At 65.1% G+C, this 26,251-nt stretch overlaps 2 protein-coding genes across 6 annotated transcripts; both read right to left on the reverse strand.

The window, feature by feature from the left end:
• Positions 1-60: 60 nt before the first annotated feature.
• Positions 61-20,350, reverse strand: RASAL3 (RAS protein activator like 3). 3 transcript variants are annotated; one of them, XM_058861760.1, is made up of 18 exons: positions 19,861-20,350; positions 17,632-17,738; positions 15,672-15,753; positions 15,159-15,220; positions 14,569-14,657; positions 13,956-14,079; positions 11,980-12,078; positions 9,776-10,303; positions 8,538-8,682; positions 6,831-6,978; positions 5,696-5,932; positions 4,114-4,315; positions 3,776-3,879; positions 2,562-2,901; positions 1,789-1,908; positions 1,238-1,407; positions 350-425; positions 61-250 (listed from the first exon to the last, which is right to left on the reverse strand). In XM_058861760.1, exons 1-18 carry the CDS (start codon positions 20,348-20,350, stop codon positions 128-130), a joined length of 3,246 nt encoding a protein of 1,081 aa, XP_058717743.1. In that variant the 3' UTR covers positions 61-127. The 3 variants fall into 3 exon arrangements, with proteins under 3 accessions (XP_058717743.1, XP_058717745.1, XP_058717744.1); XM_058861762.1 differs by lacking the exon at positions 15,159-15,220 and having other exon boundaries at positions 19,861-19,999; XM_058861761.1 differs by lacking the exon at positions 3,776-3,879 and having other exon boundaries at positions 116-250.
• A 3,035-nt stretch (positions 20,351-23,385) lies between these two features.
• LOC131591277 (zinc finger protein ZFP2-like) lies at positions 23,386-25,770 on the reverse strand. 3 transcript variants are annotated; one of them, XR_009280304.1, is made up of 2 exons: positions 23,770-23,781; positions 23,386-23,559 (listed from the first exon to the last, which is right to left on the reverse strand). XR_009280304.1 is itself a non-coding variant. In XM_058861811.1 (2 exons), exon 1 carries the CDS (start codon positions 25,638-25,640, stop codon positions 24,000-24,002), a length of 1,641 nt encoding a protein of 546 aa, XP_058717794.1. In that variant the 5' UTR covers positions 25,641-25,770; the 3' UTR covers positions 23,386-23,559; positions 23,904-23,999. The 3 variants fall into 3 exon arrangements, 1 of the variants encoding a protein (XP_058717794.1); XR_009280305.1 differs by lacking the exon at positions 23,770-23,781 and adding an exon at positions 23,750-23,765; XM_058861811.1 differs by lacking the exon at positions 23,770-23,781 and adding an exon at positions 23,904-25,770.
• Positions 25,771-26,251: the final 481 nt, after the last annotated feature.

The following is a 26,251-nucleotide window of genomic DNA, read 5'->3' on the forward strand; positions in this document are numbered from 1 at the left end:
CGGGTTCAAAACCCCCAAAAACCCGGCGGGACACGGGGTGGGGACACGGGGACAGAGCCGCGCTCGGTGCCAACGCCATCGTTTATTGCCTCGGCGACATGTCGCGACATCTCGGCGACATTCCGCGTCACACGCTGGTGGCCTGGGCGTCGTCGCCGGGCTCGTCGCAGCCCCTTGGGGACACGGGGACAGCGCGGGGATGTCCCCAAGTCCTGCGCAGCTCCCGCTCCAGCCCCGAGAGCCGCCGCTCCTGCGGGGACACGCGGGGACACCTCGGGGTCACCTCGGGGACACCTCGGGGACACCTCGGGGTCCCCCAGTGTCCCCCCCGTCCCCATCCCAGTCTCACCAGTTCCCGGCCCTTCTCCTCACTGGTTTTCAGCCGCTCCAGGTCCTTCCTCCGGGTCCCTTCGGCCGCCGTCAGCCTGGGGGGGGGGGCGGGGAGGGCGGTGGGACCCCGAATTGGGACCCCAAATTGGGGACCTCAAACTGGGAACCCGAACTGGGACCCCCAAATTGGGACCCCAGACTGGGATCCCAAACTGGGAACCCGAATTGGGACCCCAAATTGGGACCCCGAATTGGGACCTCAAATTGGGACCTCAAACTGGGACACCGGGACCCCAAACTGGGACCTCAAACTGGGACCTCAAATTGGGACCCCGAACTGGGACCCCAAATTGGGACCCCGAACTGGGACCCCAAATTGGGACTCCGGGAGCCTGAACTGGGACCTCAAACTGGGACCTCAAATTTCGGGGGTCTCTCCCCTATTTTTGGGGCGCCCCCACCCCAATTTCGGGGCTCCCCCAGCCCCACCTGGGTGCCAGCCCAGGCCCCCTTTAAGGTTCCCCCGTTCTGTGACACCCCAGGTGTGCTCAGCCCCAATTTCGGGGGTCTCTCCCCCATTTTTGGGGCGCCCCACCCCAATTTCGGAGCGTTCTCCCCCATTTTTGGGGCGCCCCCACCCCAATTTCGGGTCCCACCTGGGTGCCAGCCCAAGCCCCGTTTAAGGTTCCCCCGTTCTGTGACTCCCCAGGTGCGCTCAGCCCCAATTTCGGGGGTCTCTCCCCCATTTTTGGGGCGCCCCCACCCCAATTTCGGGTCCCACCTGGGTGCCAGCCCAGGCCCCGTTTAAGGTTCCCCCGTTCTGTGACTCCCCCAGGTGCGCTCAGCCCCAGTTTTGGGTCGCTCTCCCCCATTTTTGGGGTGCCCCCACCCCAATTTCGGTGCCCACCTGGCCGCCAGGTTGGCGGCTCGGGCGTTGCCCTCGTCCAGCTGCCCCCGGAGCCGCTCCAGGCGCTCCCGGTGCTGCTCCTCGGCCCGAGCCGCCCGCGCCTCCGCCCGCTCCAGGCGCTCCCGCAGCTCCGCCAGCTCCTCCCGCAGCGCCTCCAGGAGCCGCCCGTGCTGGGGACACCGGGATGGGGTCACCGGGGGATTGGGGACACCGGGATGGGGCTTGGGGACACCGGGATGGGGCGGGGGGACGCCGGGATGGGGCTCGGGGACACCGGGATCGGGTCACCCGGGGGATTGGGGACACCGGGATGGGGTCACCGGGGGACTGGGGACACCGGGATGGGGCTTGGGGACACCGGGATGGGGTCACCCGGGGCTTGGGGACACCGGGATGGGGTCACTGGGGAGGTACCGGGGGCTTGGGGACACCGGGATGGGGCGTGGGGACACCGGGATGAGGCTTGGGGACACCGGGAGGACACCGAGGGGAGCCAGGGGGACACCGGGGGACACCGGGGGACAGCGGGGACTGTCCCCACCCCCGGTTACCTTCTCGAGCGGCCGCAGCCCGTAGAGCTCGCCCGGGGCCGCCGCGTCCTCGGCCAGGCGCTGCCACGGCACCGAGGATTTGCGGGGCAGCGACGCCGACGAGCGGAGCTTCCCCCGGGGCTGCGACACCGGGACAGGCGTTGGTGTCCCGGGAATGGCACCGGGACAACCGGGAATGTACCGGGAATGGCACCGGACTCCCGGGAATGGCACCGGGACAGCCGGGAATGGCACCGGGACAGCCGATAGTGACACCAGGACAGGCGTTAATGTCCCGGGAATGGCACCGGACACCCGGGAATGGCACCGGGACAGGCGGGAATGGCACCGGGAGAGCCGATAGTGACACCGGGACAGGCGGGAATGGCACCGGGACAGGCGGGAATGGCACCGGGACAGCCGGGAATGGCACCGGGACTCCCGGGAATGGCACCGGGGCACCCGGGAATGGCACCGGGACAGGCGGGAATGGCACCGGGACACCCGGGAATGGCACCGGACACCCGGGAATGTACCGGGAATGGCACCGGGAGAGGCGGGAATGGCACCGGACCCCCCCGTTAGTGTCACCAGACCCCAGGTTAATGTCACCTCGCCCCCGTTAATGTCGCCCCGCCTCCGTCAATGTCGCCACACCCCCGTTAATGCCACCACACCCCCGTTAAAGCCACCACACCCCCGTTAATGTCACCACGCCCCCGTTAATGCCACCAGAACCCCCCGGGCCACCATCCCCAGCCGTCCCCCGGCCCCCGGTGGCCACCGGGACTCACCGGGCCATCCCCGGTCCCCGCTCGGTCCCCCGGTGTCCCCTCGGGCTCGTGGCCGGCGGTGGCCGCAGTGGCCGGAGCGCGGGTGGCCTTGCCCTGTGCCGGGACGCTCTGGGTCCGCTGGACGTTCCGGCGGTGCCGGAGCGGAACCGGGGCCGGTCCCGGTACCGGGGATGGCTCCGGGGATGGCTCCGGGGGTGGCTCCGGGGGTGTCCCCGCCGCTGTCCCCTCCTCGCGGCCCCGCGCGCGCCGGACGCTGGTCAGGGACTGGCTCTTGATGAGGGGACCGAGCTGGCCCAGATCCCGCGGGGCGACAAAAACCGGCCTGGGGGGCTCCGAGGGGCTGCGGGGACAGGGACGGGGACACGGGGATGGGGACACGGGGATGGGGACACGGGGATGGGGACAGGGGGATGGGGACACGGGGATGGGGACACGGGGACAGGGATGGGGACACGGGACGGGGACACGGGGATGGGGACAGGGGGACGGGGACACGGGGATGGGGACACGGGGATGGGGACACGGGGATGGGGACACGGGGATGGGGACAGGGATGGGGACACGGGGATGGGGACACCAGGATTGGGGACACGGGGATGGGGACACGGGGATGGGGACACGGGGATGGGGACAGGGATGGGGACACGGGGATGGGGACACGGGGATGGGGACACGGGGATGGGGACAGGGATGGGGACACGGGGATGGGGACACGGGGATGGGGACACGGGGATGGGGACAGGGATGGGGACACGGGGATGGGGACACGGGGATGGGGACAGGGGGATGGGGACACGGGGATGGGGACACGGGGATGGGGACAGGGATGGGGACACGGGGATGGGGACACGGGGATGGGGACACGGGGATGGGGACAGGGACAGGGGGACAGGGACAGGGGACGGGGACAGGGACACAGGACGGGGACAGGGACAGGGGGATGGGGACAGGGACAGGGATGGGGACAGGGACAGGGGGACAGGGACACGGGACAGGGACACGGGACAGGGATGGGGACAGGGGACAGGGGATGGAAATGGGGCACGCCCAGTGTGGCCGGGACAAGGTGTCCCCCTGTCCCCAGGTGTCTCCAGGTGTCCCCAGGCATCCCCAGGTGTCCCCACTGACCCCACTGTCCCCCACTGACCCCAGGTGTCCCCAGCTGACCCCAGGTGTCCCCAGATGTCCCCATTGTCCCCAGGTGTCCCCGGTACCTCCTCCTGGCGCTGGAGCTGAGGCGCACGGACACAGGGACCGGTGTCCCCTCCCTGATGGCCCTGAGGATGGTGGGCAGCGGCTCCAGCTCCTCCTGCGTGTCCTGCGGGGACAGCGTGGGGACATCGCGGGGACATCATGGGGACATCATGGGGACATCACGGGGACACCGTGGGGACATCATGGGGACACCGTGGGGACATCACAGGGACACCATGGGGACATCACAGGGACACCATGGGGACATCACGGGGACACCGTGGGGACATCATGGGGACACCGGGGCGGAGGAGGAGGTGGCCGGTGCAGCGCTGGGGACAGGAGGGGGTGGTGGCACCTGCTGGAGGCTGGAGAAGATGTCACAGAGCAGCAGGTGGAGCGTGGCGAGCTCCAGGGCCAGGTCCACGCTGCCATCGTAGGTGGCCATGTGGGCGCTGGCCTCGGGGGTGGCCACGGCCTCCAGGAACTGGCTCATGGTGGCCCAGTTCTGCTCCAGGAACTCGTTCATGAAGGTCATGTAGGGCTCCTTCTCGCCAAACCTGGGGTCAGCGACACGGTCTGGGGTCATGGTCATGGTCTGGGGTCATGGTCATGGTCTGGGGTCATGGTCTGGGGTCACCACCGCGGTCTGGGGTCATCACCATGGTCAATGGGTCACCACCATGGTCTGGGGTCATGGTCATGGTCTGGGGTCATGGTCATGGTCTGGGGTCACCACCATGGTCTGGGGTCACCACCATGGTCTGGGGTCACCACCGCGGTCTGGGGTCACCACCATGGTCTGGGGTCATGGTCATGGTCAAGGGGTCACCACCATGGTCTGGGGTCATGGTCATGGTCTGGGGTCATGGTCATGGTCTGGGGTCATGGTCTGGGGTCATCACCATGGTCTGGGGTCATGGTCATGGTCAAGGGGTCACCACCATGGTCTGGGGTCACCACCATGGTCTGGGGTCATGGTCTGAGGTCATGGTCATGGTCTGGGGTCACCACCATGGTCTGGGGTCACCATCATGGTCTGGGGTCACCACCATGGTCTGGGGTCACCATCATGGTCTGGGGTCATGATCATGGTCTGGGGTCACCACCATGGTCAAGGGGTCACCACCATGGTCTGGGGTCATCGTCATGGTCAAGGGATCATGGTCATGGTCTGGGGTCATCATCATGGTCTGGGGTCACCACCATGGTCAAGGGGTCACCACCATGGTCTGGGGTCATCGTCATGGTCACATGGGCCACCATGACCACCATGGTCATGACATGGGCCACCATGACCACCATCCAAACCAGCTGTCCCATGGAGCCTTGGGGACAACCCAAACTTGGGGACAACCCAGACTTGGGGACAACCCAAACTTGGGGACAACCCAGACCTGGGGACAACCCAGACCTGGCGACAACCCAGACCTGGGGACAGCCCAGACCTGGGGACAACCCAGACCTGGGGACAACCCAAACCTGGGGACAACCCAGACTTGGGGACAACCCAGACTTGGGGACAACCCAGACCTGGGGACAACCCAAACTTGGGGACAACCCAAACTTGGGGACAGCCCAGACCTTGGGGACAACCCAAACCCTGGGGACAACCCAAAGTTGGGGACAACCCAGACTTTGGGGACAACCCAGACCTTGGGGACAACCCAAACCTGGGGACAACACAGACCTGGGGACAACCCAAACCTTGGGGACAACCCAGACCTTGGGGACAACCCAAACCTGGGGACAACACAGACCTGGGGACAGCCCAGACCTGGGGACAACCCAAACTTGGGGACAACCCAGACCTTGGGGACAACCCAGACCTGGGGACAACACAGACCTGGGGACAGCCCATCTGCCCCACACCTCTCCACCCAGCACACCCGAGGTGTCCCCCCTGCCCCACGTCCCCACCCCACCCCACGGTGACCTACGTGGTGAAGTTGGCCAAGTTCTGGATGACCTTGGCCACCAGGGTGAGGGTGCGGGCGGTGGCCTCGGCCGGGTACTCCTGGACCAGGCCGAAGAGGCTCGGGGACATGATGGCCGGGCAGAGGAACCTCAGGAAGAGCGAGGCCGACACCAGGCGCTGGCCCATGGCCACCTTGGCCCGCGCCGCGCACTCCTGGCGCCACGCCGAGAACACCTCGGCCAGCTCGGCCGGGAAGGACCTGGGTGGGGACAACGTGATGGGGACAGGGGACCTGCCGGTGCCACCCTGGGGTGGTGGCACCACGGCTGGGGTGGGCATCAAGGGGGTTTTCATCTCCGTGGTGACCATCCCCATCCCTGTCCCCAAACTTGTCCATCCTGATGTCCATCCTTGTCCCCAGGTCCATCCTGATGTCCATCCCCGTCCCCAGGTCCATCCTGATGTCCATTCTTGTCCCCAAACTTGTCCCCAGGTCCATCCTGATGTCCATCCCTGTCCCCAGGTCCATCCTGATGTCCATCCCTATCCCTGTCCTCAAACTTGTCCCCAGGTCCATCCTGATGTCCATCCTTGTCCCCAGGTCCATCCTGATGTCCATCCTTGACCCCAGGTCCATCCTGATGTCCATCCCTGTCCTCAAACTTGTCCCCAGGTCCATCCTGATGTCCATCCCTGTCCCCAGGTCCATCCTGATGTCCATTCTTGGCCCCAGGTCCATCCTGATGTCCATCCTTGACCCCAGGTCCATCCTGATGTCCATCCCTGTCCCCAAACTTGTCCCCAGGTCCATCCTGATGTCCATCCCTGTCCCCAAACTTGTCCCCAGGTCCATCCTGATGTCCATCCCTGTCCCCAGGTCCATCCTGATGTCCATCTTTGCCCCCAGGTCCATCCTGATGTCCATCTTTGCCCCCAGATCCATCCTGATGTCCATCTTTGCCCCCAGGTCCATCCTGATGTCCAAACTTGTCCCCAGGTCCATCCTGATGTCCATCCCCATCCCTGTCCCCAAACTTGTCCCCAGACTTGTCCTGTCCCCTGATGCCACCCCGGTGTCCAGGTGGGTTCTCCCAGGTTCTCCTGCTCCGGCTGTGACCCCGGTGCCACCCCGGCCGTCCCCTGCGGCCGTCCCTCACTCGGAGCCGTCGGTGATGCGCCGCAGGGTCTCCTCGCAGAGCTGCCGCAGGTGCTGCTGGTGCTCCGACAGCTCCAGCTGCCCCGAGCACCTGCTGGGGTCCACCTCGGAGCTCTCCTCGGAGCTGCAGAGCTGGGCCACCACCTCCCCTGGGGACAGGGGACAGCCCGTGAGGGGACCAAGGGGTCACCAAGGTGGGGATGGACATGAGGAACCCACACCACGTCCTCGTGAGTCCTCAGAGGTGTCCCACAACCCATGAGGGGTCACCACCACGTCCCCATGGATGGTCAGAGGTGTCCCACAACCCATGAGGGGTCACCACCATGTCCTCATGGGGACAGGGGACAGCCCGTGAGGGGACCAAGGGGTCACCAAGGTGGGGATGGACATGAGGAACCCACACCATGTCCTCGTGGGTGCTCAGAGGTGTCCCACAAGCCATGAGGGGTCACCACCACGTCCTCATGGATGGTCAGGGGTGTCCCACAACTCATGAGGGGACTGAGGGGTCACCACCACGTCCTCATGGATGGTCAGAGGTGTCCCACAAGCCATGAGGGGTCACCACCATCTCCTCTGGGGACAGCTTTGAGGGGACCAAGGGGTCACCAAGGTGGGGATGGACATGAGGAACCCGCACCACGTCCTCGTGGGTGGTCAGGGGTGTCCCACAACCCATGAGGGGACCGAGGGGTCACCACCACGTCCCCATGGATGGTCAGGGGTGTCCCACAAGCCATGAGGGGTCACCACCACCTCCCCTGGGGACAGCTTTGAGGGGACCAAGGGGTCACCAAGGTGGGGATGGACATGAGGAACCCACACCACGTCCTCGTGGGTGGTCAGGAGTGTCCCACAACCTATGAGAGGACTGAGGGGTCCACACCACGTCCCCATGGATGGTCAGAGGTGTCCCACAAGCCATGAGGGGTCACCACCACCTCCTCTGGGGACAGGGGACAGCTTTGAGGGGACCAAGAGGTCACCAAGGTGGGGATGGACATGAGGAACCCACACCACGTCCTTGTGGGTGGTCAGGGGTGTCCCACAACCCATGAGGGGACCGAGGGGTCACCAAGGTGGGGATGGACATGAGGAACCCGCACCACGTCCTCGTGGGTGGTCAGAGGTGTCCCACAAGCCATGAGGGGTCACCACCACCTCCTCTGGGGACAGCTTTGAGGGGACCAAGGGGTCACCAAGGTGGGGATGGACATGAGGAACCCACACCACGTCCCTATGGGTCCTCAGAGGTGTCCCACAAGCCATGAGGGGTCACCACCACGTCCCCATGGATGGTCAGAGGTGTCCCACAAGCCATGAGGGGTCACCACCATGTCCTCATGGGGACAGGGGACAGCCCGTGAGGGGACCAAAGGGTCACCAAAGTGGGGATGGACATGAGGAACCCACACCACGTCCTCGTGGGTGGTCAGGGGTGTCCCACAACTCATGAGGGGACCGAGGGGTCACCACCACGTCCTCATGGGTGGTCAGAGGTGTCCCACAACCCATGAGGGGACTGAGGGGTCACCACCACGTCCTCATGGGTGGTCAGGAGTGTCCCACAACCCATGAGGGGACTGAGGGGTCACCACCACGTCCTCATGGATGGTCAGGAGTGTCCCACAACTCCCAGGGCCTGGTCCCAAGGTGTCCTGCCCCCTGGCACCCCTGGGATGTCCCCCGTGTCCCCAGGCCGTACCCAGCGTGTCCTGCAGGTACTTGGCCCCCACCAGCTTCATGTACTCGTCGATGGCCTTGGTGGCCAAGGAGTTCTCGCGGAAGATCAGGGCCTCGTGCTCCTGGAACCGGTCGAGCTCGGCCACGCCCAGGTCGATCAGGAACGACTGCGGGGACGGTGGGGAAGGGTTGGTGGCACCCAGGACCCCCCAGGTGGCCCCAGGTGATCCAGCATGGCCTTGACCATCAAGCCTTGGTGGATCTCCTGGTGCTCTGCTGAGTGGTGTTGGACACGTCCAAGGTTCTGGACTGAATTCATCAAACCAAACCCAACCAAACCAAATTCATCAAACCAAACCCAACCAAACTCAACCAAACTTGACCGAATTCATTCAACCCAACCAAACCCAACCAAACCAAACCCAACCAAATTCATCAAACCAAACCCAACCAAACACAACCAAACCAACCCAACCAAACCCAACCAAACCCAACCAAACCCAACCAAACCAAACCAAACCAAACCCAACCAAACCCAACCAAACCAAACCCAACCAAACCCAACCAAACCAAACCCAACCAAACCCAACCAAACCAAATTCATTCAACCAAACCCAACCAAACTCAACCAAACCAACCCAACCAGACTCAACCAAATTCATCCAACCAAACCAAACCCAACCCAACCAAACCCAACCAAACCCAACCAAACCCAACCAAACCAAACCCAACCAAACCAAACCCAACCCAACCAAACCAAACCCAACCTGATCCAACTCAACCCAACCCAACCCAACCCAATTCATTCAACCAAACCAAACCAAACCAAACCCAACCAAATTCATCCAACCCAACCCAACCCAACCAAACCAAACCCAACCTGATCCATCCAACCCAACCAAACCAAACCAAACCCAACCAAACCTGATCCATCCCAACCCAACCAAACCCAACCAAACCCAACCAAACCAAACCCAACCTGATCCAACTCAACCCAACCCAACCCAACCAAATTCATTCAACCAAACCAAACCAAACCAAACCCAACCAAATTCATCCAACCCAACCCAACCCAACCCAACCAAACCCAACCTGATCCAACCAAACCAAACCCAACCTGATCCAACCAAATTCATCCAACCCAACCCAACCAAACCCAACCCAACCCAACCAAACCCAACCTGATCCAACCAAACCAAACCCAACCCAACCCAAACCCAACCAAATTCATCCAACCCACCCCACCCCACCCCACCCCACCTTGGCCTTGCCGGTGCTCTGCAGGACGCGCACCAAGGCGCCGGCCAGCTCCTCCTTGTGCCGCGCGGCGATGGCCGGCTCCAGGCGGCCGCACAGCTCCCGGTAGTGGAAGGTGACGAACTCCGCCAGCTCCTTGTAGCGCACGATGGGCAACACCCGCACCCGCCGGTAGCGCCCGCGCAGCCGCACCGCCGGCGCCCGCTCGCCGCCGCCGCCGCCGCCGCCGCCGCTCAGGGGGTACCAGCGCTCATCCAGCTCGGCCAGCGGGATGGTGACGGCGGCCAGCGGACGGCCGGCGGCGTCGTCGCGGCACAGGGCGACGGTGAGGGCGCGCGCCGGGGGCAGCGCGGCCAGCTGGAAGAGCTCGCCCCAGAAGAGGCGGCCGTCGGCGCCGGGCGGTTTGGCCGTGGTGCGGGCGAAGACGGCGCCGTCCAGCTGGAGGTGGCAGCGCAGGCGGCGGCCGGAGGGGAGGTCCCGGCCCTCGTAGACCCAAAGGGTCAGAGCCAGCTCCAGGCGCTCGCAGTTGTCCTGGTGGGGTGGGGGACAATGGGGACAATGGGGACAGAGGGGACAATGGGGACGATGGGGACAATGGGGACAATGGGGACAGTGGGGACAGTGGGGACAATGGGGATAATGGGGACAATGGGGACAGTGGGGACAGAGGGGACATTGGGGACATTGGGGACAATGGGGACATTGGGGGCAATGGGGATGATGGGACAATGGGGATAATGGGGATAATGGGGACATTGGGGAAAATGGGGACAATGGGGACAGAGGGGACGATGGGGACAATGGGGACAATGGGGACATTGGGGACAATGGGGACAATGGGGACAGTGGGGACAGAGGGGACATTGGGGACAATGGGGACAATGGGGACAATGGGGACAGTGGGGACATTGGGGACAGTGGGGACAGTGGGGACAATGGGGACAGTGGGGACAGTGGGGACATTGGGGACAATGGGGACAGTGGGGACATTGGGGACAATGGGGACAGTGGGGACAGTGGGGACAATGGGGACAGTGGGGACAGTGGGGACAATGGGGACAATGGGGATAATGGGGACAGAGGGGACAATGGGGACAATGGGGACAATGGGGACAATGGGGACAGAGGGGACATTGGGGACAATGGGACAATGGGGACAGTGGGTACAATGGGGACAATGAGGACACGTGGGACACAAGGGACACTGAGGACGCTCCGTGCTGGGCAGCTCGTGCCTCAGTTTCCCCACCCACCCCGAGAACAAGGGAGCCCCACGAGGGTGCTGGGGGTGACAGGATGTCCCCAGGGTGTCCCCAGGATGTCCCCAGGTGTCCCCAGGTGTCCCCAGGTGTCCCCAGGTGTCCCCAGGGTGTCCTGAGGTGTCCCCAGGGTGTCCCCAGCTGTCCCCAGGTGTCCCCAGCTGTCCCCAGGTGTCCCCAGGTGTCCCCAGGATGTCCCTGAGGTGTCCCCAGGGTGTCCCCAGGTGTCCCCAGGATGTCCCCAGGATGTCCCCAGGTGTCCCCGGATGTCCCCGAGGTGTCCCCAGGGTGTCCCCAGGGTGTCCCCAGGGTGTCCCCAGGATGTCCCCAGGATGTCCCTGAGGTGTCCCCAGGGTGTCCCCAGGGTGTCCCCAGGTGTCCCCAGGTGTCCCCAGGTGTCCCCGAGGTGTCCCCAGGGTGTCCCCAGCTGTCCCCAGCTGTCCCCACGGTGTCCCCAGGTGTCCCCAGCTGTCCCCAGGGTGTCCCCAGGGTGTCCCCAGGTGTCCCCAGGTGTCCCCAGGTGTGTCCCCAGGTGTCCCCAGGTGTCCCCAGGTGTCCCTGAGGTGTCCCCAGGTGTCCTCAGGTGTCCCCAGGGTGTCCCCAGGTGTCCCCAGGTGTCCCCAGAGTGTCCCCAGGGGGTGTCAGGGTGTCCCCAGGATGTCCCCGGGTGTCCCCAGGGTGTCCCCAGCTGTCCCCAGGTGTCCCCAGGTGTCCCCAGGATGTCCCTGAGGTGTCTCCACGTGTCCCCAGCTGTCCCCAGGTGTCCCCAGGTGTCCCCCGGTGTCCCCAGGATGTCCCTGAGGTGTCCCCAGGTGTGTCTCAGGTGTCCCCAGGGTGTCCCCAGGTGTCCCCAGGTGTCCCCGAGGTGTCCCCAGGATGTCCCTGAGGTGTCCCCAGGTGTCCCCAGGTGTCCCCAGGGTGTCCCCGAGGTGTCCCCAGGTGTCCCACCTTGTTGGGCTGGGCTGTCCGGCGCAGCTCCTCGATCCAGCGGTCGCGCTCGGCCAGGGAGGAGCAGCCGAAGGAGCGGCTGCCCTCGGGCGTGATCACCTGAGGGGACACCAGGAGGGGACACCGAAGGTGATGGGGACACTGGGAGGGGACACCAGGGGTGACAGGGACACCGGGGAGGGACACCGAGGGTGATGGGGACACCGGGGGTGATGGGGACACCGGGGGTGATGGGGACACTGGGGGGGACAGGGACACCGGGAGAGGACACCAGGGGTGACAGGGACACTGGGAGGGGACACCAGGGGTGACAGGGACACCGGGAGGGGACATCGAGGGTGACAGGGACACTGGGAGGGGACACCGAGGGTGACGGGGACACCAGGAGGGGACACCAGGGGTGACAGGGACACCGGGGAGGGACACTGAGGGTGACAGGGACACCGGGAGGGGACACTGGGGGGGACAGGGACACCGGGAGGGGACACCAAGGGTGACAGGGACACTGGGATGGGACACCAGGGGTGACAGGGACACTGGGAGGGGACACCAGGGGTGACAGGGACACCGGGGGGGACACTGGGGGGGACAGGGACACTGGGAGGGGACACCGAGGGTGACAGGGACACCCCAGAGGGGACACCGGGGGTGACAGGGACACTGGGAGGGGACACCAGGGGTGACAGGGACACCAGGAGGGGACACTGGGGGGGACAGGGACACCAGGAGGGGACACTGGGGGGGACAGGGACACCAGGAGGGGACACCAGGGGTGACAGGGACACAGGGAGGGGACACTGGGGGGGACAGGGACACCCCAGAGGGGACACCGAGGGTGACAGGGACACCGGGAGGGGACACCGGGGGTGACAGGGACACCGGGAGGGGACACTGGAGGTGACAGGGACACCGGGAGGGGACACTGAGGGTGATGGGGACACCGGGAGGGGACACCAGGGGTGACAGGGACACCAGGAGGGGACACCGAGGGTGACAGGGACACCAGGAGGGGACACTGGGGGTGACAGGGACACCGGGAGGGGACACCAGGGGTGACAGGGACACCGGGAGGGGACACCGAGGGTGACAGGGACACCGGGGAGGGACACCGAGGGTGACAGGGACACCCCAGAGGGGACACTGGGGGTGACAGGGACACCGGGAGGGGACACCAGGGGTGACAGGGACACCGGGAGGGGACACCGAGGGTGACAGGGACACCGGGGAGGGACACCGAGGGTGACAGGGACACCCCAGAGGGGACACTGGGGGTGACAGGGACACCGGGAGGGGACACCGAGGGTGACAGGGACACCCCAGAGGGGACACCGAGGGTGATGGGGACACCGAGGGTGACAGGGACACCCCAGAGGGGACACCGGGGGTGATGGGGACACCGAGGGTGACAGGGACACCCCAGAGGGGACAAGGGGGCTGCATGTCCCTGGCTAAGGGTCCTTTCGGGCCCTTTTTGGGGTCTGGGGTGCTCCAGGTGCCCTTTTTTTGGGGTCTGGGTGATTTTTTTGGGGTCTGGGGTGCTCCAGGTGCCCTTTTTGGGGTCTGGGTCCCCTTTTTTTGGGGTCTGGGTCCCCTTTTTGGGGGTCTGGGGTGCTCCAGGTGTCCTTTTTTGGGGTCTGAATCCCCTTTTTTGGGGTCTGGATCCTTTTTTTTGGGGTCTGGGTGCCCCTTTGGGGTTCCTGGGGTGCTCCAGGTGCCCTTTTTTGGGGTCTGGGTCCCCGATTTTGGGGTCTGGGTCCCACATTTTGGGGTCTGGATCCCACTTTTTGGGGTCTGGGTCCCTTTTTTGGGGTCTGGGTCCCCGATTTTGGGGTCTGGGTCCCTTTTTTGGGGTCTGGGGTGCTCCAGGTCCCCTTTTCAGGGTCTGGGTCCCTTTTTTGGGGTCTGGATCCCTTTTTTGGGGTCTGGGTCCCCGATTTTGGGGTTCCCAGGTGCCCCCCAAGCCCCCCAGGCCGTACCTGGAAGCAGAACCTCTCCCCCACCACGCTGCCGTGCACCGGCCGCACGGTGACGTTGTCCCCGGTCAGGTCCAGCTCCGGCGGTGGCAGCAGGGACTCGCGGGAAGCGCTGCGGCTGGGGACCCTGAGGGGACAGCAGTGTCACCAGGACCCCAAAAATGGGACAGCAGTGTCACCAGGACCCCGAATGGGGACCCTGAGGGGACAGCAGTGTCACCAGGACCCCAAAAAGGGGACAGGAGTGTCACCAGGACCCCAAATGGGGACCCTGAGGGGACAGCAGTGTCACCAGGACCCCCAAATGGGGATAGCAGTGTCACCAGGACCCCAAAAATGGGACCCTGAGGGGACAGCAGTGTCACCAGGACCCCGAATGGGGACCCTGAGGGGACAGCAGTGTCACCAGGACCCCAAAAAGGGGACAGCAGTGTCACCAGGACCCCAAAAATGGGACCCTGAGGGGACAGCAGTGTCACCAGGACCCTGAGGGGACAGCAGTGTCACCAGGACCCTGAATGGGGACCCTGAGGGGACAGCAGTGTCACCAGGACCCCAAATGGGGACCCTGAGGGGACAGCAGTGTCACTGCCACCCCCCCGGCGTTGTCCCCTACCTGTCACCCTCCGGGGCCGCCGCCACCGCGTCGCTTTTGGTGCCACCGCGAATTCTCCTGTCCCGGAGGAGCCTCTTCCACAGCAGCCCCTGGGGACAGGGACAGGGGTGGGGACAGGGATGGGGACACAGGGGACAGGGACAGGGGTGGGGACAGGGACAGGGGTGGGGACAGGGACAGGGGACACAGGGACAGGGACAGGGGTGGGGACAGGGACAGGGGACACAGGGACAGGGACAGGGATGGGGACAGGGATAGGGGACACAGGGGACAGGGGACACAGGGACAGGGAGGGGACACAGGGGACAGGGAGAGGGGACACAGGGACAGGGGACAGAGGGGACAGGGGACACAGGGGACAGGGGACAGGGACAGGGGACACAGGGGACAGGGGACAGGGACAGGGGACACAGGGGACACAGGGGACAGGGAGGGGACACAGGGGACAGGGACAGGGGACACAGGGACAGGGGACAGGGGACACAGGGGACAGGGACAGGGGTGGGGACAGGGACAGGGGACAGGGACAGGGGACACAGGGACAGGGACAGGGGACACAGGGACAGGGGACAGGGACGGGGCTGTCCCACCTTGACGTTGCTGAACTGGGAGCTCGGGGGGGTCTCATTTTCGGGGCTCCTCGTGACCTGGTCTGGGGGGGAGCACTCAGAGACCCCCAGTGACCCCCCCAGTGTCCCCAGTGACCCCCCCAGTGACCCCCAGTGTCCCCAGTGTCCCCCAGTGACCCCCCAGTGTCCCCCAGTGTCCCCAGTGACCCCCCCAGTGTCCCCAGTGACCCCCAGTGACCCCCCAGTGTCCCCCAGTGTCCCCAGTGACCCCCCCAGTGTCCCCCCAGTGACCCCCAGTGTCCCCAGTGTCCCCCAGTGACCCCCCAGTGTCCCCCAGTGTCCCCAGTGACCCCCCCAGTGTCCCCAGTGACCCCCAGTGTCCCCAGTGACCCCCCCAGTGACCCCCCAGTGTCCCCAGTGTCCCCAGTGTCCCCAGTGACCCCCAGTGACCCCCCCAGTGTCCCCCCAGTGTCCCCAGTGTCCCCAGTGACCCCCCCAGTGCCACCCCCCCAGTGCCACCCCCCATGTCCTCACCCAGGTCCCTCCTGCCCGTTGGGGACAGCTTGGTGGCCTCGGAGGTGGCACTGCCAGTGCGGGTCCTGCTCCGCCACGAGCCCTGGGGACAGCCCGGGGTGAGGAGGGGACACCCTGGGGACACCCTGGGGACACCCCTGGGGACACCCTGGGGACACCCTGACACCCCTGGGGACACCCTGACACCTCCTAGGGACACCCTGGGGACATCCTGGGGACACCCTGACACCCCCTGGGGACACCCTGGGGACATCCTGGGGACACCCTGGGGACACTCTGGGGACATCCTGGGGACACCCTGGGGACATCCTGGGGATACCCTGGGGACATCCTGGGGACACCCTGACACCCCTGGGGACACCCTGACACCCCTGGGGACACCCTGGGGACACCCTGGGGATACCCTGGGGACACCTGGGGACATCTGGGGACACCCTGGGGACACCCTGGGGACACCCTGACCCCCCTGGGGACACCCTGACACCTGTGGGGACATCCTGGGGACACCCTGGGGACATCCCTGGGACACCCTGGGGACATCCTGGGGACACCCTGGGGACACCCTGACACCCCTGGGGACACCCTGGGGACATCCTGGGGACACCCTGGGGACACCCTGGGGACATCCTGGGGACACCCTGACACCCCTGGGGACACCCTGGGGACACCCTGACACCCCCTGGGGACACCCTGACCCCCCTGGGGACAGCCCGGGGTGAGGAGGGGACACCCTGGGGACACCCTGACACCTCCTGGGGACACCCTGGGGACACCCTGGGGACATCCTGGGGACACCCCGACCCCCCTGGGGACATCCTGACACCCCTGGGGACACCCTGGGGTCAGGAGGGGACACCCTGGGGACACTCTGACACCCCTGGGGACACCCTGGGGACACCCTGGGGTCAGGAGGGGACACCCTGGGGACACCCTGACACCCCTGGGGACACCCTGGGGACACCCTGGGGACACCCTGGGGACATCCTGGGGACATCCTGGGGACACCCCGACCCCCCTGGGGACATCCTGACACCCCTGGGGACACCCTGGGGTCAGGAGGGGACACCCTGGGGACACTCTGACACCCCTGGGGACACCCTGGGGACACCCTGGGGTCAGGAGGGGACACCCTGGGGACACTCTGACACCCCTGGGGACACCCTGGGGACACCCTGGGGACACCCCGACCCCCCTGGGGACATCCTGACACCCCTGGGGACAGCCCGGGGTGAGGAGGGGACATCCCTGGGGACACCCTGGGGACACCCTGGAGTCACCCTGGGGACATCCCTGGGACACCCTGACACCCCTGGGGACATCCCGGGGTCAGGAGGGGACATCCTGACCCCCCTTGGGGACACCTCAACCCCTCTTGGGGACACCTTGACACCCCTGCGGACACCTCGGTGTCAGGAGGGGACATCCCTGGGGACACCCCGACCCCCCTTGGGGACACCCTGGGGACACCCCGAGGTCAGGAGGGGACACCCCTGGGGACACCCTGGGGACACCCTGACACCCCTGGGGACACCTCGGTGTCAGGAGGGGACACCCTGGGGACACCCTGGGGACACCCTGAGACACCCGGGGACACCCTGGGGACACCCTGGGGACACCCTGACACCCCTGGGGACAGCCCGGGGTGAGGAGGGGACACCCTGGGGACATCCTGGGGACACCCTGGGGACACCCTGGGGACACCCTGAGACCCCCGGGGACACCCTGGGGACATCCTGGGGACACCCTGACACCCCCTGGGGACACCCCGGGGTCAGGAGGGGACACCCCAACACCTCTGGGGACACCTCAACCCCTCTGGGGACATCCTGGGGACAGCCTGGGGACACCCTGACACCCCCTGGGGACACCCTGGGGACACCTGGGGACACCTGGGGACATCCTGACCCCCCCTGGGGACACCCCGACCCCCCCTGTGGCCACCCCGATGTCCCCCGGTCACCTCCTCGTCCCTGCCCAGTGGCACCAGGTGTCCGTCCACCAGCGAGAACTGGGACACGTCCCACACGGTGACATCGGGTGGCAGCGGGGACGTCCCCAGGGGCGTCACTGAGGGGACAGAACCGGCTGAGGGTGGCCACGGTGGCCCTGTCACCCCACGGTGGCCCTGTCACCCCAAGGGGGGGAGGGGTGGCCGTGGTGACACGTGACCATGAACATGGTGGCACCAAGGGACATGTGACCATGGAGGTGACACCAAGTGACACATGGACATGGAGGTGCCACCATGAACATGGTGACACCAGGTGACATGTGACCATGGAGATGCCACCATGAACATGGTGACACCAGGTGACACATGACCATGGAGATGCCACCATGGCCATGGAGGTGCCACCAGGGGACACGTGACCATGGAGATGCCACCATGGCCATGGAGGTGCCACCAGGTGCCCCATGACCATGGAGATGCCACCATGGCCATGGAGGTGCCACCAGGTGCCCCATGACCACGGAGATGCCACCACAGACGCCCCCGGAGATGCCACCATGGCCATGGAGATGCCACCACAGACGCCCCCGGAGATGCCATCAGGGCGTCCCCGGGCGGGCGTGGCAGCGCCGGTGGCCGGCCACGCGTGGGGACAAGCCCGGCTGGCTCGGTGCCCGTGCCGTGGGTGGCCCCGGCCGTGCCGAGCCGGTTCGGCCGGGTCCCGGTGCCGGTTGTGCCGCGAGGCCTGGCCCGGTGCCACCGGCCCGGCACGGGGGACACCGGGGGGACCTGGACAGGGGGGGACACCGGGGGGACCAGGATGTCCCACCCCACACCCCCAAAAATTCATCATTCCCCAAAATTTATCCCAAAATTCATCCCAAAATTCATCATCCCCAAAATCCATCCCCAAAATTCATTCCCAAAATTCATTCCCAAATTCATCATTCCCAAAATTTATCCCAAAATTTATCCCCAAAAATTCATCATCCCAAAATTCATCCCAAAATTCATCATCCCCAAAATTTATCCCAAAATTTATCCCCAAAATTCATCATTCCCAAAATTCATTGTTCCCAAAATTCCTCATTCCCAAAATTCCTCATTCCCAAAATTCCTCATCCCCAAAATTCATCATCCCCAAAATTCCTCATTCCCAAAATTCCTCATTCCCAAAATTCCTCATTCCCAAAATTAATTCCCAAATTCATCATTCCCAAAATTCATCCCAGAATTCATCCCAAAATTCATCCCCAAATTTCATTCCCAAATTCATCATTCCCAAAATTCATCATTCCCAAATTTAGCCCAAAATTTAGCCCAAAATCCATCCCTAAAATTCATCATCCCCAAAATTCATTGTTCCCAAAATTCCTCATTCCCAAAATTCACCCCCAAATTCATCCCAAAATTCATCCTAAAATTCATCACCCCCAAATCCATCTCCCCCCACCCCAAAACCCCCAAAATCCCCTCGCCCCCACCCCAAAATCCCAAAACCCATCTCCCCCACCCCAAACCCCCAAAATCCATCTCCCCCCACCCCAAACCCCCAAAATCCATCTCCCCCCGCCCCAAACCCCCTCTCCCCCCTCACCATCACCCCAAAACCCCCAAACCCCCTCCCCAAACCCCCAAACCCCCTCACCATCACCCCAAAACCCCTCGCCCCCCTCCCCAAACCCCCAAAATCCATCTCCCCCCACCCCAAATCCCCTCGCCCCCCTCCCCAAACCCCCTCTCCCCCCGCCCCAAAATCCATCTCCCCCCACCCCAAACCCCTCTCCCCCGTCACCATCACCCCAAAACCCCCTCGCCCCCCTCACCATCACCCCAAACCCCCAAAATCCATCTCCCCCCACCCCAAAACCCCTCACCATCACCCCAAAACCCCCTCGCCCCCCACCCCAATCCCCTCTCCCCCATCACCATCACCCCAAATCCCCTCACCCCCCACCCCAAACCCCCAAAATCCATCTCCCCCCACCCCAAACCCCTCGCCCCCCTCACCATCACCCCAAAACCCCCAAATCCATCTCCCCCCACCCCAAAATCCATCTCCCCCCACCCCAAACCCCTCGCCCCCCCTCCCCAAACCCCCAAAATCCATCTCCCCCACCCCAAAACCCCTCATCATCACCCCAAACCCCTCGTCCCCCTCCCCAAATCCCCTCTCCCCCCTCACCATCACCCCAAAACCCCCTCGCCCCCCTCCCCAAACCCCCTCTCCCCCCTCACCTGCCCCATCGAGCCCCCCCAGCTCCGCTCGGGCTCCGCTGTCACCGCGTCCCCTCCTCTTTCCCACGGAGCGCAGGTACCGCTGCAGGGGGGTCCCCTCCTGTCCCCTGGGGTCCCCCGATGTCCCCTCCTGTCCCTTGGGGTCCCCCGCTGTCCCCTCCTGTCCCTTGGGGTCCCCCGATGTCCCCTGGGCTCCTTTGGGGTCCCCCAAAGTTTTGGGAGCCTTGGAGGGGGCGGAAAACGCCCTTTGGAAGAGCGACCTCCGCGCGGTGGCCTTGGGGACACTTCTGTCGCCACCTCTGTCGCCACCTCTGTCGCCACCTCTGTCGCCGCCCCTGTCGCTGTCGGGGTGGCTGTAGGAGCGTTTCCAGCCCCAGCGGCGGCTCCCCGGGGACTTTTCGGGGTCCCCCCCGGGGGTCGCCGTCAGCCACCGGTAGCTCCGGAGGAGGGCGGGGGGCTCGGGGGGGGCGGGGGGGGCGTGGAGATCCATCTGTGGGGGAGGGGAGAGGGGGTTTGGGGGGGTTTGGGGGGGATTTGGGGGGGATTTGGGGGGTTTGGGGTGAGAAAAAGGGATTTTGGGGAGGGGGTTTGGGGTGGATTTGGGGGGGTTTGAGGAGGTTTGGGGAGGGGGAGAGGGGGATTGGGGGGGTTTGGGGGGATTTGGGGGGGATTTGGGGGGGATTTGGGGTGAGAAAAAGGGATTTTGGGGAGGGGGAGAGGGGGAGAGGGGGTTTGGGGGGATTTGGGGGAGTTTGGAGAGGTTTGGGGAGGGGGAGAGGGGTTGGGGGGGTTTGGGGGGTTTGGGGTGAGAAAAAGGGATTTTGGGGAGGGGGTTTGGGGTGGATTTGGGGGGGTTTGAGGAGGTTTGGGGAGGGGGAGAGGGGGATTGGGGGGGTTTGGGGGAATTTGGGGGGGTTTGGGGAGGTTTGGGGAGGGGGATTTGGGGGGATTTGGGGGGGTTTGGGGTGAGAAAAAGGGATTTTGGGGGTTGGGTTTGGGGGGTTGGTGGGATGGGGACAGACGGACACGGGGACAGACGGGCAGCGGTGACAGGAGGGGACAGACGGACAGGAGGGGACAGGAGAGGACAGGAGGGGACAGGAGGGGACAGGAGGGGGACAGGAGGGGACAGACGGACACGGGGACAGGAGGGGACAGACGGACAGGAGCGGACAGGAGGGGACAGGAGGGGACAGGAGGGGACAGACGGACAGGGGGACACGGGGGGAACAGGAGGGGACAGACGGACAGACGGACACGAGGACAGACGGACCCGGTGACAGGAGGGGACAGGAGGGGACAGACGGACAGACGGACGCGGTGATAGGAGGGGACAGACGGACAGACGGACGCGGTGACAGGAGGGGGCAGGAGGGGACAGGAGGGGACAGACGGACAGGGGGACACGGGGGGGACAGGAGGGGACAGACGGACACGAGGACAGACGGACAGGGGGACACGGGGGGAACAGGAGGGGACAGACGGACAGACGGACGGGGGGGACAGGAGGGGACAGACGGACACGAGGACAGACGGACAGACGGACCCGGTGACAGGAGGAGGGGACAGAAGGACAGACGGACGCGGTGACAGGTGCCACCCCCCTCCCCTCCCCCCCCCCGAGGCGCGGGAGGCACCGGAGGCGTTTCCGTCGCGCCCCGACCGCGCTTCCCCTCCCCCCATCCCCCTCCCCCCATCCCCCCCCCCGCACCCTGGGGACCCCCCCCCACCCCCCCTTTGTCCCCTCAGTGGGGAGGGGGCTCCGTGTCCCCCTCCCCCCCCCCCCCCCGAGGTGACACCGCGCGCTTTTTGTCACCTCCACCCCCAAAAAGTGTCACCAGCGCGGGGGGGGGTGACATCCTACGGGGGGGGGGGGGGGACACAAAAGTTTTGGGGTCCCCTCCCCCCCCCATCCTCCCGAGGGGCTGCGGGACCCCTCCCCCACCCCGGGGGGGTTTGGGGACTGTCCCCGTGTCCCCCCCCCGGTGTCCCCGTGTCCCCCCCCACCCTTTTGGGGAACGGCCCCGTGTCCCCCCCGGTGTCCCCGTGTCCCCCCCGGTGTCCCCGTGTCCCCCCCCCGGTGTCCCCGTGTCCCCCCCACCCTTTTGGGGACTGTCCCCGTGTCCCCCCCCGGTGTCCCCGTGTCCCCCCCACCCTTTTGGGGACTGTCCCCGTGTCCCCCCCGCTGTCCCCGGGGGTTTGGGGACTGTCCCCGTGTCCCCCCCCTGGTGTCCCCGTGTCCCCCCCGGTGTCCCCGGGGGTTTGGGGACTGCCCCCGTGTCCCCCCCGCTGTCCCCGTGTCCCCCCCCGGTGTCCCCGTGTCCCCCCCGCTGTCCCCCTGTCCCCCCCCGGTGTCCCCCCCGGTGTCCCCGTGTCCCCCCCGGTGTCCCCGTGTCCCCCCCACCCTTTTGGGGACTGTCCCCGTGTCCCCCCCGCTGTCCCCGTGTCCCCCCCCCGGTGTCCCCGCGGTACCTCCGAGCTCCGCTCCGGTTCCTGGCTCGGCTGCCCCATGTGACCGGGCAGGAGTTTCAGGCACACCCAGAGCTCTTCCTCCTCCTCCTCCTCCTCCTCCTCCTCACCTTCCTGCTCCTCATCCTCCCCATCCTCCTCATCCTCACCTCTTCTGCTCCTCCTCAACTCTTCTTCCTCATCCTCCTCATCCTCACCTTCCTGCTCCTCCTCAGCTCTTCCTCTTCCTCATCATCATTCTCTTCTTCCTCCTCAGCTCTTCCTCCTCCTCATCGTCATTCTCACCTCTTCTTCCTCATCCTCCTCATCCTCACCTTCCTGCTCCTCATCCTCCTCTTCTTCCTCCTCCTCCTCCTCATCCTCACCTTCCTGCTCCTCTTCTTCCTCCTCCTCATCATCCTCACCTCTTCTTCCTCATCCTCACCTTCCTGCTCCTTCTCAGCTCTTCCTTCTCCTCCTCATCATCCTCACCTCTTCCTCCTCCCCTTCCTCCTCCTCTCCCCTCTCCCTGGGGACCCTCCTGCTCCCTGCCGGGACCGGCCCATGGGGCTGGGGGGACATTCCGGGGGGTCCCCGGTGCTCGGTACTGGAGCTCGGAGCCCGGTCCCGGTGTTCCCGGTGTCCGTTCCCGGTGGTCCCGGTGTCCGTTCCCGGTGTCCAGTCCGGGTGTTCCCGGTGTCCAGTCCGGGTGTTCCCGGTGTCCGGTCCCGGTGTTCCCGGTGTCCGGTCTGGGTGTTCCCGGTGTTCCCGGTGTCCGGTCCCGGTGTTCCCGGTGTCCGGTCCTGGTGTTCCCGGTGTTCCCGGTGTCCGGTCCCGGTGTTCCCGGTGTCCGGTCCCGGTGTTCCCGGTGTCCGGTCCCGGTGTTCCCGGTGTTCCCGGTGTTCCGGGTGTTCCCGGTGTCCGGTCCCGGTCCGGCCGCTGTTGGAGGGGAAGATTTGGGGTCCCCAAAGTCCCCAAGGACAAGGTTGGGGGGTGAGGGGGGAGGAACATCCGGGGATTGTCCCAACCACGGGAGATAAAGAAACCAAATCAAAACCCCAATAAAAAATGAACAAATAAATTCAAGGCTTTTATTGCGATCCCGGATTGGGGATCCTGAAAACACAAAGAGCAGCGGGGAGGAAACGCAGACCCCGGGGAACCGGAGACCCCGGGCAGGAGAGTTCCCGGCAGGGATCACCGGGGATCACCACGGATCACTGGGGATCACCACGGATCATCAGGGATCGTCTGTGGATCTCCACGGATCACTGGGGATCATCCGTGGGGCTCATCCGTGGATCTCCACGGATCACTGGGGATCATCCGTGGATCTCCATGGATCACCACGGATCACCGGGGATCATCTGCGGGGCTCATCTGCGGATCTCCACTGATCACCAGGAATCACCAGGAGTCATCAGGGATCACCAGGGATCACCGGGAATCACTGCAGATCACCGGGGATCACCATGGACCACCAGGGATCACCGGGGATCATCTGCGGGGCTCATCTGCAGCTCTCCACGGATCACCAGGAATCACCATGGACCACCATGGATCTCCAGGAATCACCACAGATCTCCACGGATCACCGTGGATCACCACAGATCACCGGGAATCACCGTGGATCACCACAGATCACCGTGGATCACCACAGATCACCATGAATCACCGCAGATCACCGTAGATCACCGTGGGGGGACGCAGCTCTCCCCTCCGTGGTGGCTCCGCCGGTGCCGGCTCATGTTGGAGCTCTGGGCGAATCCCTTCCCGCACTGGGGACACTCGTAGGGTTTGTCCCCGCTGTGGATCCTCCGGTGCTTCACCAGGTGGGAGCCGCTCCTGAACCCTTTCCCGCAGTCGCGGCAGCGGAAGGGCCACTCGCCCAGGTGGATCCAGCGGTGCCGGAGCAGCGTGGTGCTGGTGCAGAACCTCTTGGGGCACTTCTCGCACCGGAAGGGCCTCTCCCCGCTGTGGATGCGCCGGTGGGCCGTGAGGTTGGAGTTGCGGTTGAAGCCCTTCCCGCACTCGGGGCAGCGGAAGGGTCTCTCCCCCGTGTGGATCGTCTGGTGCCGGAGCAGGTGGGAGCTGCTCTGGAAGCTCTTGTGGCATTTCTCACACTCGTAGGGCCTCTCCCCCGTGTGGATCCTCAGGTGGGACACCAGCGTGTAGATCTTCCTGAAGCCCTTCCCGCACTCGGGGCACTCGTGGGGTCTCTCCTCGCTGTGGATTTGCCGGTGGGCCACGAGCTGGGATTTTTTCCTGAAGCCCTTCCCGCACTCGGGACACTGGTGGGGTCTCTCCTCCGTGTGGACCTGCTGGTGCTGGAGGAGCCTGAAGCTGCTCTGGAACCTCCTGGAGCATTTCTCACACTCGTAGGGTCTCTCCCTGTTGTGGCTCCTCTGGTGGGTGACCAGGTTGGAGTTCACCCTGAACCTCTTCCCGCACTCCTCGCACTTGAAGGGTCTCTCCCCGCTGTGGATCCTCAGGTGGGCGACGAGCGTGGAGTTCTTCCCGAAGCCCTTCCCGCACTCGGGGCAGCTGAAAGGTCTCTGCTCCGTGTGGATCCTCCTGTGCCTGATGAGGCTGGAGCTCCTCTGGAACCTCTTGTGGCATTTCTCGCACTCGTAGGGTCTCTCCCCCGTGTGGATCCGCAGGTGCATGGTGAGGTTGGAGCTCACCCTGAAGCTCTTCCCGCACTCCTCGCACTTGAAGGGTCTCTCCCCGGTGTGGATTCGGCTGTGGAGGTTCAGGTAACGCTTCTTGCGGAAGCTTTTCCCGCACTCCTCGCACCTGTGGGGTTTCTTTTTATCAAAAAGCAGCTGCTGGAGCCCCAGCTCCGAGCTCTGGACTCCTCCTGGCTCCAGGGTGGATCCTTCCCCCCGGGAATCGCAGCCGATCCTCGGGTGGAGTCTCAGGGGTTTCTCCTCCTCCTCCTCCTCCTTGCATCCCTGGGCTGCGGAGCCGCTCCCAAGGGGCTCTTCCAGAAGGTTCTGCCGCGGGGGTTTGTCCTCCTCGGGCTCCGTCTTCACCTCCTTGAGCGGCGCGGGGGGGACGAGCAGAGGATGGGATTTGTGTCCATGGCACAGGGAAGGGGCAGGAGATCCCCCCGGGATCCCCCCGAGGACCCCCTGGGCTCCCCCCGGGATCCCCCCGAGGACCCCCTGGGATCCCCCCGAGATCCCCCCGAGGACCCCCTGGGCTCCCCCCGGGGCCGCTCCCGGTTGGGCTGGGGGCTGCTGCAGGATCCAAACGTATCCGATTCCCAAAAAAATCCCTCCGGGAGCCGCCGCCGGTGGCTTCGGGGCGATCGCCCGGTGCCCGCTCATGGGCCCGGGGAGAGGCGGCCGGAGCCGGGCAGAGGCGGCCGGAGCGGGCGGCGAACGGCCGGGAACGGCTGCTCTTCCTCCTCCTCTTCCTCCCGAGCCTCCTCCTCTTCCTCCCGGTACTCCTCCTCCTCCTGAGCCTCCTCCTCCTCTTTCTCCTCCTCCTCCTCTTTCTCCTCCTCCTTTAACTCCTCCTCCTCTCCCTCCTGATCCTCCTCCCGATCCTCCTCCTCTTCCTCCTCCTCCTCTTCCTCCTCCTCCTCCTCCTCCTCCTCCTCCTCCGGTCCGGGGCCGACCCCAAAAACAGCCGCGACCCCGCCCCGCGCGGCACCGGGAGCGATACTGGGAGCACTGGGAAGGAACTGGGAGAGATATTGGGAGCTCTGGGAGCGATACTGGGAGCACTGGGAGCGATACTGGGAGCACTGGGAAGGAACTGGGAGAGATATTGGGAGCTCTGGGAGCGATACTGGGAACACTGGGAGCGATACTGGGAGCACTGGGAAGGAACTGGGAGAGATATTGGGAGCACTGGGAGCTCTGGGAGCGATACTGGGAGCACTGGGAGTGATACTGGGGGCACTAGGAACGATACTGGGAGTACTGGGAAGTAA

The sequence above is a fragment of the Poecile atricapillus genome, chromosome 39, assembly GCF_030490865.1.
Source record: "Poecile atricapillus isolate bPoeAtr1 chromosome 39, bPoeAtr1.hap1, whole genome shotgun sequence".
Classification (NCBI taxonomy): Eukaryota; Metazoa; Chordata; class Aves; order Passeriformes; family Paridae; genus Poecile; species Poecile atricapillus.